Source organism: Chionomys nivalis, chromosome 2 (genome assembly GCF_950005125.1).
Source record: "Chionomys nivalis chromosome 2, mChiNiv1.1, whole genome shotgun sequence".
Taxonomy (NCBI): Eukaryota; Metazoa; Chordata; class Mammalia; order Rodentia; family Cricetidae; genus Chionomys; species Chionomys nivalis.
In genome coordinates, this window is record NC_080087.1 from 83,195,652 (window position 1) to 83,209,938 (window position 14,287).

Consider the following 14,287-nt stretch of genomic DNA (forward strand, 5'->3'; position numbering starts at 1 on the left):
AAAAAAAGATATTTCACACTCCCTGTGGGTCATCCACATCCCTTGGGAGGTGGAGGTGGAGGTGGTAGTGGTGGTGGTGATGATGGTGGTACAAGACTAGATGGTGGAAGAAGCCCCAGCTGAGAACCAAGCATCCCCAGAATGGGAAGGAAGGATGCTCTGGAGGGATGCCCAGCCCCTCCCTGTATCCCTAGCAACCAATGGGTGCGCCATCCTCCCAACGGCCCCTGGGACGTGTAGTCCCTGCAGGGGCGCCCTCGGGCGCCGCCGCGCGCCCCTAGACTCCAGGTCCCGTCGTGCGCTGGGAGGCGCGGGGATTGGCTGAGCCCCGCCCCCGGCCCGCCCCTCTTCGCTCGCGCTGCAGCCCCAAGAATGAATGAAATCGTAGCGCGCTGGGCGGCAGAGCGGGCGGCGCAGGCCGGGCTGGGCCCGCGCGCAGCGGCAGCGGCGCCCCGGGCTGGAGGCGGCCCAGCCGAGCTGGCCATGGCCACCGCCATTCAGAACCCGCTCAAGTCGTGAGTGTTCCCTCCCCAAGTCTGGAATCCCTCCCCCAGGAGCTAGTCCTCCCCCGGCACTCCCCGGGGCTGGGGTGGGGGACGCAGCGCGTGAATGTATGGATGGTACTCGGGGACCCCCTGTTTGTCCCCACTCCCCTGCGAACCTTCCGCCCCCTGTTGCCCCTTGGGGTTAGGTATGGGAGCCCTTCTGGGTCGCGAGGGCTCCTCTTCTTTGTCGCTGTCAGTGAAGGAATGTGGCGCGGACTAGGGGGTGGCGGAGGCCGTGTCCCCACCCAGAGTGGGGGTAGGGGCTTTGCTCGCCTACTCCATCTCTGCTCCTCGGCGTCTGAGGGGGGTGCACGACTGCCCCGGGTGGGTGGGAGGTACCAACCTCTAAGTACGGACCTGAATCCTCATGTATCTCACCACCCATTTCCCTCATCAAAGCACCATCCTCTTGTCGGGTCTTTCTCCCGGAACCCTGAGGCTGCAGAGTGGGAGCTGAGACCATCCCCGTTTGAGTCCTTGCTGTCTCCTCTCTTTGCTCTCGGGTCTCCAAGACCTAGAAGTCCCGACGTCTCTGTCGGTTCGGACCGTGGCAACCCTCCTTCTCTCCGTCCATACCCATCTAACGCAAGCACCTCCCATCCCCTTGAGGACCGGTGCCTCGGAAGCCGGTACTGAGAGCGCCTCCCTCTCCGGGAATTCCCTCCCTTTTGGCCTGTCGCTACTCTTCGCTGAGCGCTGGCCTCCTGCTGGGCCCGGTGTCTGGGAACCCGGACGCCTGGGTCGGAGGCTAGCCCTTCCCCGTCCTTCCTAGCTCTTTGCCACCCGACGTCGTCTTCTCCTTTTTATATCTCCCTCTCTTGGTCCTTCCTCGGGATCCCGGACCCCGAGGTCCCAGAGCTCTCCACCTCCACCCCACCCCCTTTCCCTGGCGGTGACAGCCGGCTGCGAGTGACAGGAGCGTGGCCGCTCCCGCCCTCTCTCCCTGCAGGAGAGCGGCACTCCCCTCCCCCGCTCCCGACCGGGCGGAGGAGGCGGAGGGCGAGCGCCCGCGGCGCCGCACAAAGGGGCCGAGGCTACCTCCCCCTTTCTCCACCCCCTGCACTTATAGACTTGACCTTGAGCCTGGAGCGTTGGGATGACTGGGAGCGTGCGCCCCGCCCCCCATTCACCTACAGAAAGGTTCTTTGAACCCAAACCCTTTCCCAGTTGCTTCTGGTTTCTGGGATTGGGGGGGGGGCGGCGGTGAGAAAATAGGGGGGCAGGGATTTACAGGTACGCGCCTACAAGGGAGACCGTCTGGTACCTGGGTCAGTGTGAGGCGTGGGCAATGGTAACATACTATACTTCCCTCTGACTCTTAGTCACACACATAGAGGTCTCTGTCTTTTGGAGGGACAGTCTGAAATCGGTGTATACTGGGTTGGTAGGTCTGCAAAACACGTCGGGGGAAGTGTACTTGGTGTGCACTCTGCAGGAGTATAGAAGACAGTCGGAGGGGATTGGCGCGGGTCTCTTCTGATTTCCTTCCAAATGTCCTATTGGGCTGGAAGTGGGACGCACTCGTCCCTAAGGAATCCCAGAGCCACAGGTCGTGGTGGCGCACGCCTTTAATCCCTGCACTAGGGAGGCAGACGCAGGTGGATCTCTGCCAGCCTGGTTTATATGTGAGCTCTAGGCCAGCTAGGGCTAGAGCCAAATCCCCTTGGGAAGGAGAGCCCTTTGGCACTGGCTCTAGTTCTTCCTGCCTGAATTCACACTTGGCTGGAAGCCATTGGTTTCCTGCTCTGGGCCTCAGTGTTACTGAGTGTGGGTTGGGCCGCATAACTGTTTGTATTACCTCATGGGGGCAGCAGTGAGGCTCATCGAGGTGTTGAGTTATAGGCTTGATCTTAGCAGGGCTTTTCTTTTTAGTTGTGTGTCACCATGCCAGACTTTTTAGTTTTGTGGGGTTTTGTTTGTTTTGTTTTGCTTTGCTTTGTTTCTAAGACAGACTCTTAAAAACTCTCTAGCGCAGGCTGCCCTGAAACTCAAGCAATCTCCTCAGCTCTCTGGATACTAGGGTTACGTAGCTGGGTCACAGGACCTCGCTGGAAAGGCTGTCGCTCTCAAACACTTTGCACAGGGCCTTAGTCTGACCCAAAGTTTTGATTCTTACTATGAGTGTGAATAGTGACTAATGTTATAACACAGGGCATTGCTGGGACGGGGCATTGCTTTGACAACTGAGAGGCCAAGTTTGGAGGAGAGTGTGTGGAGAGGTTCTTAAGAGAACGGAGCCAGGCCCTTTGCTAGGGGAGATAGGACACCAGCTACACTCGGGAGTGTGTGGGCACGGCAAAGGTGGAGGTGTGGAAGAGGTTGGGGAGGGTGTGCTGGGGATCTGGTGGTGGGGGAGGTGGAAAGTGACAGGGACACTCTGAGCTGAATGACAGGGCATATCATGGCAAGGTGGGTGGACACTCCTGGGGTCTGAGAGGAGGAGCCAGCACTCCTTATTTAATTCTGTGCAGGAAGTGAATCGGACGCCCTACCTATGCTGGGAAAGGGATGGGTCAAGGCCTTGATGACTTAGATGGCCCCGCGGTAGATGCGGACATTTGTGGAAGGGAGCCAACTCTGGAGGTGTATATAGTTCAGGAAATCTCAGGTCTTTTATGGATGGGTGGAACACCCTCTGCTGGACAAGGGTTTATTTGTATTAACACTTGATATGCTAATTTATGCAGCCACTCAAATCAGAATGCTGTTATTCCCCAGAGGGTGGGGGGCTGTGTGTGTGTGTGTGTGTGTGTGTGTGAGACTCAGTAGGTCAGCTCATTCTCCGGGGCTCTGTTGGGGTAGTGTCTGTGGGTGACAGTGGGAGAGGAAAAGAGGCAAGATTTCCATGTGGATGGCTAGGTGAATAAATCTTTCATCATTACCTTCAGACAGGGGCAGAGAACACAGCAAGGTTTCTCCTCAAGATCCCAAAGTCCTTGTCTGGGAAATAAGGATAGAACTAGTTTAGCCTGGAGAGAGCCGTGCTCAGCACATGGTGGGCATTAAGGATTCACCTGGCATGTATCTTCTGACCACCTACTAGGACAGGCATTATTCCAGTAACAGCATCGCCACTCTGTGCCTTGGTGCCTATCAGATCCTCTTTGTAGATAACTTCTCTGTGGAATAAAGGAGTAGATTAGTACCTGCCAGTACTACTTTCTCATCTGGGACTGTGGTTGAACCCATGGACTCTCAAATACTTTCTTTTTACCAGAACCGAACCCCAAGCCCTGCTATGTACCCTGGAAAACACTACAGCAGCTGGCGTGGTGTCATACACCTTTGGGAGGCAGAGGTAGAATTGTAGTTTGAGACCAGCTTGGGCTGAACAGCAAGATTGTCACTAAAACAGCCACTTACCTTGTTACTCATCTACTCTTCATTCCGATGAGGCATTATAACTATTTTCTAAAGGAGCAAGCAGGCCCAGAAAGGTTAAGTCTTGTGCCTGAAGTCCTATCAGCGAGGATTTGAGCTCTGGAAGAATGCCGGCAGTCCTGTAGTCCTGCGGAGTGGACCGGGTTGACCGCGAGAGTCAGCCCTGGGATGCGATGGGTTCTCTAGAGTTTGGACGGCCTGGTGGGAGAGGTAGCGTCTCTGCCGGCATACTGGTGACACCGCTGGGTGGGCACCTGCGAGGTGTGCGCGCTTGCGGCTGGGCGTGCGTGAAGGTGTGTGAACGGGGTGTGTGGGAGTCTCCGAGTGTAGTGTGACTGTGTGTAAGTTGCCATGTGCGCGTGTGTGCGTGCATGCGTCTGTGCACGTGGGACTGGAGAGTGCGTGTGAGTGAGCGTGTGTAAACGGCGGCGTGAGCCTCCATCCCCTTGGGGCTGTGGGCCCGCCAGGGACTACCACTCCCGGCATGGCCTGGGCGGCCCGCCCCGCTGTCCTGATTGGCCAAGATCCGCGTGCTCCCGCCCCCCGGGAATGAATGGATGGGCGGCCTCTGCGCCCGCCCGACCGCTGGGAGGACCGACCCGGCAGGGACCTGCTGGGGGCAGGACCCGGGGAGCAAGATGGCCACGGTCATCCCCGGCCCCCTGAGGTGGTGCGGGCGGGCGCGAGGCGGGGGAGTTCGCGCGGGCGGGTCTACGCGGCCGCGCGCGCGCGTGTGTCTGTGTATGTGTGTGGCCGCTGGGGGTGGGGCCGGTGGGGTGTCAGGGGGCTGTCACCGTGTGCGGGGGTGCGAGCGTGTGTGACTGTGGGTGTCTGGCAAGAATGATGTCCGACGCGTTTCTCCTGGACGGGTGGAGGATGTGGGGGAGGGGTCTCCCGGGCGTTTTAGGGGAAGGGGGTCATGTCCCCTCCCAGGGATGCCAGGGTTTGAAGGAGGGTAAATGGCTTAGGGAAGCTGGGGCCTGAGTACACTCGAGTCGAATCCACGCTACCTTTGTCTTGGGGTGTGGAGAGTGTTGTGCGACTTGTGCATTGCTTTTTGTTTTCTGGTTGAATGTGTGGGTATGTATATGATTTCTTTTATTCTGCGCTACCTATCTGACTATTTGGGCTCTGAGTGCGTGCACATGTCTGGTGGAACTGCTCCATTTATGCTCTGTGTCTTTGGCTAGGGAGATGTGCGGATATGTCTAAATTTTTGTGTGAACACGGGCAGACCTGACTGTCCCTGTTTCCAAGGCGTGTATCTGTGTTTGGAATGTATTTTAAATTTGGGTTTCTGTTTTGCCAGGGTGTGAATGTGTGTATGTGTACCTGTGTAAATCTCTGAGATTTCTTTGTATTGTGTGTTTGACATAGTGTCTTTGGATAGATGTGTAAGTGCATGTGTAAATGTTTCTCGAGTCCCTGTCTTTGGACACTGTGTGACTGTTGCGATGTGTGCGTGTAGTGTAGTATGTTTCTGTGTTGTGGAGTCTTTGTGGTTAATTTGTTTATCTTGTGGTCTTTGGATACATGACGTGCATAGGTAGTTCTATGGTGTGTTTCTGACTTGGAATATTTGTGTTCTGCAAGTGATGTGTGTGTGTGTATGTGTGTGTGTGTGTGTGTGTGTGTGTGAGAGAGAGAGAGAGAGAGAGAGAGAGAGAGAGAGAGAGGGAGGGAGGGAGGGAGGGAGGGAGGGAGGGAGGGAGGGAATTTGTTTGCTTCTCCTTTGTGAATATTGGGATATGTTTCTCTTTGTGCGTGAATCCCGTGTGGCCATGTGCGATTTGTTTGTTTTGGGTGTTTGACTACGTTCATGTGTGGATGGGTCCCGGTGTGTTTCGACCTGTTTCTGTGCTGTCTGTGAAGACTTTTTAACCTGAGACATAATCAAGTTCCAGGTAGCTGCCTCCCCGGCAGCACCCTGCCCCGCCCCCGGGTCCGGAGGGGTAGGAGGAGGGGGGAGTTGAAGGTGGTCCTGACTGGCTTACCCTTTGCGGATCAGTGGGAACGGGCAGCCAGGGGGAGGGTGCTGGGCCTCCCCGTGCCAGCCCTTGCTGACAGTCGCCCGCCCGCTGCTCGCCCGTCCCCGCAGCCTCGGCGAGGACTTCTACCGCGAGGCCATCGAGCATTGCCGCAGCTACAACGCGCGCCTGTGCGCCGAGCGCAGCCTGCGTCTGCCCTTCCTCGACTCGCAGACCGGTGTGGCCCAGAACAACTGCTACATCTGGATGGAGAAGACTCACCGCGGGCCTGGTACCCGCCGCGAGGCTGGGGCGGGGCGGGGCCTGCGTCCCGGGACCTCAAGCTCACAGACTCTCTCCTCCAGGTTTGGCCCCGGGACAGATCTACACTTATCCTGCCCGCTGTTGGAGGAAGAAACGGAGGCTCAACATCCTGGAGGACCCCAGGCTGCGGCCCTGCGAGTACAAGATCGGTGGGTGCAGCTGTGTCCCCTGGGCCTGTGTGGCCCCCATCAAGGTCCTCAGCCCCATTGGTGCCAGTACGAACATAGTCCCTTTTTCCCCCAAGTGTCTCTACAGCAGACTATCTGCCCCTCTCCCAGATGTCTTGAGTTACTTCCTTTGAGTTCCTGAGCTTCCAGCCATACCTGCTATGTGGGTCATGGCCGAGCAGGTGTATGGAGGACACTGCGTTATCTGTGTCTAGATGTATCAAGTCTGACTCTATCTGTTCCCCAGTGAGCTGGGATACACCCATGTCTGGCTGTGTTTCTTTCTGTGGGTGCTGGAGGGCATCTGGCTATCTCCGTGTGTTTGGATGAGTTAGCAATGTTTCTCAACTTGTGAGTGGGGACCCTGAAAGTGTCGCATATCAGGTATCCTGTATATCAGATATTTACATCACGATTCATAACAGTAACAAAATTACAGTAATTAAGTAGTTATGAAATAATTTTATGGTCGGGGTCACTACAACATGAGGACCTGCATTAAAGGGTGACAACATTAGGAGTTGAGAACCACTGAGTTGAGTGTCTAACTGTAACTTTGTTGCTGAATGTCTTAGAATGCTTGTTTCTGTCTAGGTGTTTCCAAGTGAGGGTATGTGTCAGAAGATATGTGTTTGATGTGTGCGTGTGGTGGGTCTGTGCATATCTCACTCTTCTGGGGGTATATATGGTTCCATCAGGGCATCCCGCTGTGGTCCTGATGCTGTGGAGTTGTTATGGGAGACTTTCAGCTTGTTTCTGTGTTGGGTGTTTCTTGAGGTGTGTGCTAGTTCATAGACTGACTGGGTTAGTGCTTTTCCAGTTTGTTCAGGAAAGCCAGACACTGGTCCCGAACCCCCTGATCTCCCCCTCAGTGTGTGAAGGTCTGCTTGTAACAGGAGTACGGAGTGCTGACTGGCCATGTCTTTCCATGTGTGTCGGCCTGTCAAGAGGACTGCCCGTGTTTCTCTATTTACGTGTGTGAGCACACTTGAGTGCTTCTCCCTGGGGGTGTCTTTGAGTGTCCAGGTGTATCTAGGACCTGCTTGTGTCTTCCTAATTAATATGGGTTCAGGTTGTTCTGTGACTCCTTCATCTTCCGAGTTCCCCTATGTCCCAGGGTTTAATTGTGTGTCTTCTGTGTGTCTAGCTGTACTCAAAGGTCTGGTGTGTCTGCCCACCTATCCGCATGTCCTGCTTTTATGTCTGTGTGTTTCCTAGTCACATGTCTGACTTTCTGGGTGTAGCTGAGGGACTGGCGGGCTTTCACAGGTGGTTATGAGGGTCTGCATTGTCCCTGAGGGTTTCTGGGTGTATTTGGTGTCCTGGCCTTATCTTTTTTAGTCAATAGAGCTAAGGTGTGGCCATGCCTCCCTAGGATCTGAGGTTGAATCTTTATGTCCTTGTTGACTGGGTGTGGGAGAGCCTGTCCCTGCCATAAGGACCCTGTCCGCACCCCCCCCCCAACCTGGGCACTCTGGTCACAGCCTCCTCAATGGATACCACTTTTCCTGTGGACTGTCCCCAGATTGTGAGGTACCCTTGAAGAAGGAGGGTGGCCTTCCGGAAGGGCCGGTCCTTGAGGCTCTGCTGTGTGCTGAGACAGGAGAGAAGAAGGTCGAGCTGAAGGAAGAGGAGACCATTATGGACTGTCAGGTAGGAGCCCCCACCCTGGCTGCAGGTCCGCTCTGGGTCCCCTGAGTCTCCATCCTCCCCGAAGGCTCCCCGACTTGCTCTCCTGCCCCACCTGCAGCACATCCGTGCCCCCACCTTCTTGACCCCCTAATCTCCCTTCTACTGGGCCCAGAAACAGCAGTTGCTGGAGTTTCCGCATGAACTCGAGGTAGAAGACTTGGAGGAAGACATTCCCAGGAGGAAGAACAGGGCCAAAGGAAAGGTATCTTCCGGAAGCTTCTCCCCACCACCTCCTCCCCAGAGCTGTACGTAGGAGTAGCGGATTTTATGCCCGTGTTGATGGATGAGGAAATCCGACTCAGTAGATTAGAAACAGTTGAAAAGAAAAATGTAGCTTGTGCTGCGGATCAGGGCTGTCTACAGAGCTGGGTGTGGTGGCTGAGGCAGGAGGATTGCCTTAAGTTTGAGATAAGTGAATTCTAGACTATTCTGAACTACATAAAAAGACCCCGTGCAAAAAAACAAATAAAAAATCCTAAACCAAAGCAACCACTCAAACAACACCTACATGCACACATGTGCACACACACACACACGCACATGCACGCACACACACACAAAGCAAACAAAAAACTTTCTGCTTGATGGCCTTAATCTAGCACTAGACAGAGGCAGGTAGATCTCTCAATTCAAGGCCAGCCTGGTCTACAGAACTAGTTCCAGGCCAGCCAGGGCTACACAGAGAAACCCTGTCTCAAACATAACAAAACCAAAATTCCAGTAAAAATAATAATAAAAAAGTGTTAGAACATACCTTTAATCTTAGCATTTGAGAGGCTGAGGCAAGAGGATCTCTGTGAGGTCAAGGCCAGCCTGATCTATACAGGGAGTTCCAGGACAGCCAGGAGCCCTGTCTCCAAACAGCAACAACAAAAAGAATTATCTCCATGGTTGTACTGAGAGAAGCTCAAAGGCTTATAGCTAGGACGTTTGACCAGTTTCACGTGGAGATTTAATTACTGTTGCGTGGTGCTGGGATGGAAGCCAGAGTCTCAGACTCACATGACACCTGCTCTGTCACTGAGCCACGGCCCCAGGACTGAAAAGAAAAATCAATTTTTTATTTTCAGTTTGACTTTCAAGTCTAAATGAAGAAGCCCAGTAAAAATACGGTAGCGCATGCCTGTAATCCGGAGACAAGTGCATGGCCAGCCCCTTCTACATAGTGAGTTCCAGGCCAGCCAGAAATACATAGTGAGACCCTGTTTCAGACGACAGCAACAACAACCAAACAACCAAACTTAGAAACCCCAAGAATGATGAACCTTTCCCTGGTTTTCTGGGTGCCTTACTCCTAACCCTCCTCCCCCCAGGCGTATGGCATTGGAGGTCTTAGGAAACGCCAGGACACCGCTTCCCTGGAGGACCGAGACAAGCCGTACGTCTGTGATAGTGAGTTCTGCAGAAGGGGAGGAGAGGGGGTGTAGGACCAGGTGACCTCACATATTATGGCCCTTGTTCTGGTCCTGGGTCCTGGGGAAAGAGTGGGAATGGTGTGATCCTGGAGGCCAGGCTGGAGGAGGTGGCCCTGGAGTCTGACTACTACCCACCCCTTCACCTTCCAGTCTGTGGGAAGAGGTATAAAAACCGTCCAGGGCTCAGCTACCACTACACCCACACCCACCTGGCTGAGGAGGAGGGGGAGGAGCACACTGAGCGCCACGCCCTGCCTTTCCATCGGAAAAACAACCATAAACGTGAGTCAGAGGGTCAGGGCTGGTGGGTGAGATGCCCAGGGGTGGGGTGGGGCAGTGGAGCCTGGGAGTAGCTGGGGAAGGGGAGGTGGGGGCACATTAAACATTTCTGGAAAATCTCCAGCTTAACGGTTCCCTCCCCCACCGACCATAGGGATGCTGGCTCTGGGGTTGCCATGACAACCAACCATCTCTCTCTCTCTCTCTCTCTCTCTCTCTCTCTCTCTCTCTCTCCCTCACTCCCTGCCTGGGCATAATATTTCTGGGTCTGATTTATTGTTTCAATTAGAGCTTGGAGGTGGGGGTGATCGGTGACTCCCCTCCCTCTCTGGGTCTCCCTTGTTCCCTTCTCAGCTAGTGTCCAGGGGCAAGGTCAGTGGCCCCCAGGGTCCTCAACACCCACCCACATCCATGACAGCTGAGCTGTGGGGGAAGGGAGCTGCCTCTCACCTGTCCCTCAGAGGGAGCGCCTCAGCAGCCTCAGGCCAGGCCCAGAACCTCCTGTCCTTTCAAAGTGTCTTCCTGAATAGGTTTTCATATCAGGTCTGGCAGAACTGCCTGCTAACTATTGACCTAGGCAAGCTGACTTTGGGGTGTGCACGTGTAACGGGGTGGCAGTCCTGGCTGAGGCTATAACTATTCCCACACCTTTACCCAAAGATACAAAATAAAGAGAACATTTAGTAATCCCAAGACTTGATTGAGTTTTGGTGAGAATTATTTGCCCCTCTCCCAGCTTTTTTTTTTTTTTTTTTTTTTTTTTTTTTTGCTACTTCCCAGTGCCTGGGCCAAGGGTCCACCCCTGGGGCTGTGGCTGGGGACAGATGGGACCTTGCCTATGGTAAGAGCCCCTTTCTGTCCTCCACCCCCAGAGTTTTACAAAGAATTGGCCTGGGTCCCCGAGGCACAGAGGAAACACACAGGTAGGGACACCTCCCTCCACCCCGACTTTTGCAGCAGTCTTTGGGGATGCCCCACCTGTCCTGTGCCCACTGCTGCCTGCTGTCTTTCAGCCAAGAAAGCACCAGATGGCACTGTCATCCCCAATGGCTACTGTGACTTTTGCCTGGGGGGCTCCAAGAAGACTGGCTGTCCCGAGGACCTCATCTCCTGTGCAGATTGTGGGCGATCAGGTGACACTCTCAGAGGGGAGGGGACATCCCAGGATCCATATGGGGGATGGGAAGCAAGGGAGTGAAGACCTGTCTGGGGAAGGTGGGGGGGGACAGTGGTTTAGCGGAGCCTAGGCGCTGCCCCTGCTGCTGAGGCCTGTGGGAGACTGAGCGGGCTCCATGTAGGAACAGTATGAGGTACAGTGGTTTTGTGTCTTCCTGGCATGGGGAATAGAGAAAAGCTACGGAGGCATTGTGGGTAGGGGACCTAGGTATGGGAGTAATGAACCACACCACCCGGGCGCCGTAGAGAACAAGATAGAACTGTGGTTAATATAATGTGGGTTTTCATGGAGGCCTCTTGGGTAGTAAGGCTGGTCGCTCAGCAGCGCGGGGAATGGGTTGTGGTTGTTACACTAGGGGTTGTCTTGGAAACTTAATACAACGGAATGTGGTTGTTTTGGCATGGTGGACTGGGTCGTGGCTGTGGGTACCCAGTGCTGGGGCAACTGGTCTTTGGGCACTGTGGGCAGTAGCTGTGGCTGTCAGGCTGTGTGGGCAGTTGGTGTCTGGCTTTGTGGGAGAGAACTGTAACTGTCGTCGGGCTCTGTGGACAGTGGCTGTGGGCGCTGGGCATTGTGGTAAGTGCTGTGCCCCATGGCTACAGGTGTCTCTGTGCTGGTGTGGGAGAATGACCAAACAGGCTAACACTGCCGGGATTGTTGGTGGCAGTTTGTGCAGTATGGCCTTTGGTTTCACGGAAGCGAGGTGTGGGGACCCTGTTGTGGAAGCGGTTGCTATAGCATCCTGGCTGGGAGAAGGCTGCTGCCACGTTGCTGGGGTTAGCGTGAGGGCTGGCCGCTCTGTTGTGGGTATTGGAATGTGGCCGCCTAGTGCGGTGCTTAACAGACTGTGGTTGCCACAGTGTTGTGGGTGGTAGAACGTGGTTGCCACAGCACTGTGGGTAATGGAATGCGGTTGCCATGGTATTCCGGGGAGAGAGTGTGGTTGTCATGGTGGCTTGAGTAGGAGACTGTGGTGGCCAACACACAGCTGCTTGCCGGCAGTCCAGCTTCCGGATGCCTATCTTGGGGGTAGGGTCCCGCCACAAAGCTCATCTTGACCTCTGAGTCCGGGGTGGGGATAGAGCCATCACCTCCCCAGGGGTCAGTCGCCACCAGTAGCTACAATGACATGCTAACTGCATCCCTGCCCTCTGGTCCCCTCCCCAGGGCATCCCTCGTGTTTACAGTTCACGGTGAACATGACCGCAGCTGTGCGGACCTACCGCTGGCAGTGCATTGAGTGCAAGTCCTGCAGCCTGTGCGGTACCTCGGAGAATGACGTGAGTACCTGCCCCGGCTCCTGGGCACATCTCCGCTGCCCTTCCAGCCTGGCTCTGCTGCTTTTGCCCATGAAGCCCAAAGCCTTCCTTGTTCATAAACCCTGGGTGACCTGCAGTAGCGTGCATTGCTGTTGTCACCCGTGTGCTCTTTTATGTCCGTCCCCCCCTGACACCTCCCGACCTCCCTTGAGGCTGGTGCTCTTGTTCCCACTACACGTAGAAGATGCTGAGCTCAGGGAGGGAGAATCATGCCTGAGGTCAACCAAGCTGAGAAAATGGTAGAGCCAGGATTTGAACCTATCACTGGTCCTGAACTGGCACTGGGCCAGCTGAACATCATTCAGTATTCCTTAGAAAACCCAGACGACACTGTGAGTCGAGAAGCAAGGCCAGTGGGCTCCACAGTACAGACTGCAGAGCCAGCTCTCTCAGAAGGGCCCCTGGGACCTAGCCCCTGCCCCAGCCCCCCACCCCGGTTTCTGGTGCCCATGCCCCCAGGGTGCCAGCTGGGCGGGTCTCACCCCCCAGGACCAGTTGCTGTTCTGTGATGACTGCGATCGGGGCTACCACATGTACTGCCTAAGCCCTCCCATGGCGGAGCCCCCGGAAGGTGAGGGCAGAGGTGGGCGAGACATGGGTGGGTGGGTTGGAATGCTGTTTTCCTGGTGGCAGAGACCATGTGCTCTGGGTGGGGACAGGTGGGGGGCGCCCTTTGGTTTGAATCTAATTTTGTCTTGTGGCTTCCCCCGCAGGGAGCTGGAGTTGCCACCTCTGTCTTCGGCATTTGAAAGAGAAGGCTTCTGCCTACATCACCCTCACTTAGGCCTGGCTCTGCTTCTCCAGGACCTTTGGGTGGTGCTAACTTTCCTGCCTCGAGGAGCTCCTGGCTCTTCCCACCCAGTGTCCCCAGTGGGAGGGAGAGGGTGAATCCCAGAGGGAGCCAAGGTGTTCTCCCTCTGTAAGTGGAATGTTACCTTGTGGGTGGGTGGGTCCCGTAGGGCTCCTCCTGCCCCCCACCTCCATCCCTTGGCAAATGTGCACCAGGGGCTTCTGCTCCCCTCAAAGCCATACCCCGCCTCTGGGCGGGCATAGGGGGGTAGTGGATGCCAGCTGGGGGCACGTAAAGAGCCTTTTTCTAGAGAAAAAGACAAAAAGTTAAAAAAAAAACAGAAAAAAGAAAAAAAGAAATTAATATATACAAAGAGCCCTATAAAGCCTGTCTGGGTGGAGGGCAGCCGAGTGTCTGCTGGGTACTGACTTCACCAGTTCCCGAATGGCGCTTCCCCACCCCGTTTCTGGAGTTGTGATTGTCTCAGCTCCCCATCTGAGGTGGGTACCATTCCTTCCTCACACCCAGGCCAGGTGGGCATGGTGCCCACCCACTGCCTCCCCAGTACCCATCGTGGATACCGCATGATGTGAACCATGGTTCTGAACTCTTCCTGCCCTCCTTGACAGCCCCACCCTGCGCCCACCCGGTGCCTGCCAGGCCTGGGGCAGGCCAGTGGGGCGAGGCAGGCAGGCAGCCAGCCCGCTGCAGTGAGAAGCACAGATTGCAATGGACTCATTTTTTTTCCTCTCTTCTCAGCCCCTTCCCTACCCGGCCAGGCCGGGCTGCCTCCTGCCCCCCCCCTCGCTAGCCATTTTGGGGGTGGCGAGGGGGTGTGGTTGTTTCTTGTGGTTGTGTGTGTTTGTTGTTCGGGTTTTAAAAAGGGAAATTGAGACTGCAAGTGGGGGAGGTAGAGGGTCTGGGGGAGTCTACCCCCAATCCAGGAGTGCCCCCCTTGCTACCAAGTCTCCTTTATTGCCTGCCTCTGCTGTGAATTAACTTGTTCTGTGTATTAAACTGGGCCTGACCCCTCTATCCATGACTGCTTCCTTCTCTAACCTTTGGGGTGTCACCAAGACGGGGCCTCACTGGGGTAGAAACCACTGTGGCCAGCCCCCACCTTCTTGCCCCTACACCCTGCCTCCCTCTGGCTTTGTCCCAGCTCCTCCCTGTCTTGCTGCAGAGAAGAGGGGGATGGGGTGGAGGGGCTCCCACCCAGCCAGCTGTGGTT

General features: G+C 55.5%; 1 protein-coding gene across 21 annotated transcripts; it reads left to right on the forward strand.

Annotated features, from left to right (window-relative positions):
• The first annotated feature begins 372 nt into the window (after positions 1-372).
• Positions 373-14,083, forward strand: Dpf1 (double PHD fingers 1). Of its 21 annotated transcripts, none has more exons than XM_057762450.1 (12): positions 373-515; positions 6,025-6,185; positions 6,259-6,366; positions 7,910-8,037; positions 8,189-8,278; positions 9,390-9,468; positions 9,642-9,773; positions 10,643-10,693; positions 10,784-10,903; positions 12,115-12,227; positions 12,726-12,837; positions 12,980-14,083. In XM_057762450.1, the coding sequence occupies exons 1-12, from the start codon at positions 373-375 to the stop codon at positions 13,048-13,050; spliced, it is 1,308 nt and encodes a 435-aa protein (XP_057618433.1). In that variant the 3' UTR covers positions 13,051-14,083. The 21 variants fall into 21 exon arrangements, with proteins under 21 accessions (XP_057618433.1, XP_057618435.1, XP_057618439.1 ...); XM_057762452.1 differs by having other exon boundaries at positions 12,756-12,837; XM_057762459.1 differs by lacking the exon at positions 373-515 and adding an exon at positions 4,500-4,593.
• The last annotated feature ends 204 nt before the right edge of the window (positions 14,084-14,287 follow it).

Coding starts and splice junctions, on each gene's coding strand:
- Dpf1 (XM_057762450.1), top strand. CDS start 373: ATGAATGAAATCGTAGCGCGCTGGGCGGCAGAGCGGGCGGCGCAGGCC. Junction 9,774..10,642: donor TCGGAAAAACAACCATAAAC/GTGAGTCAGAGG, acceptor CTCCACCCCCAG/AGTTTTACAAAGAATTGGCC. Junction 12,838..12,979: donor CATGGCGGAGCCCCCGGAAG/GTGAGGGCAGAG, acceptor CTTCCCCCGCAG/GGAGCTGGAGTTGCCACCTC.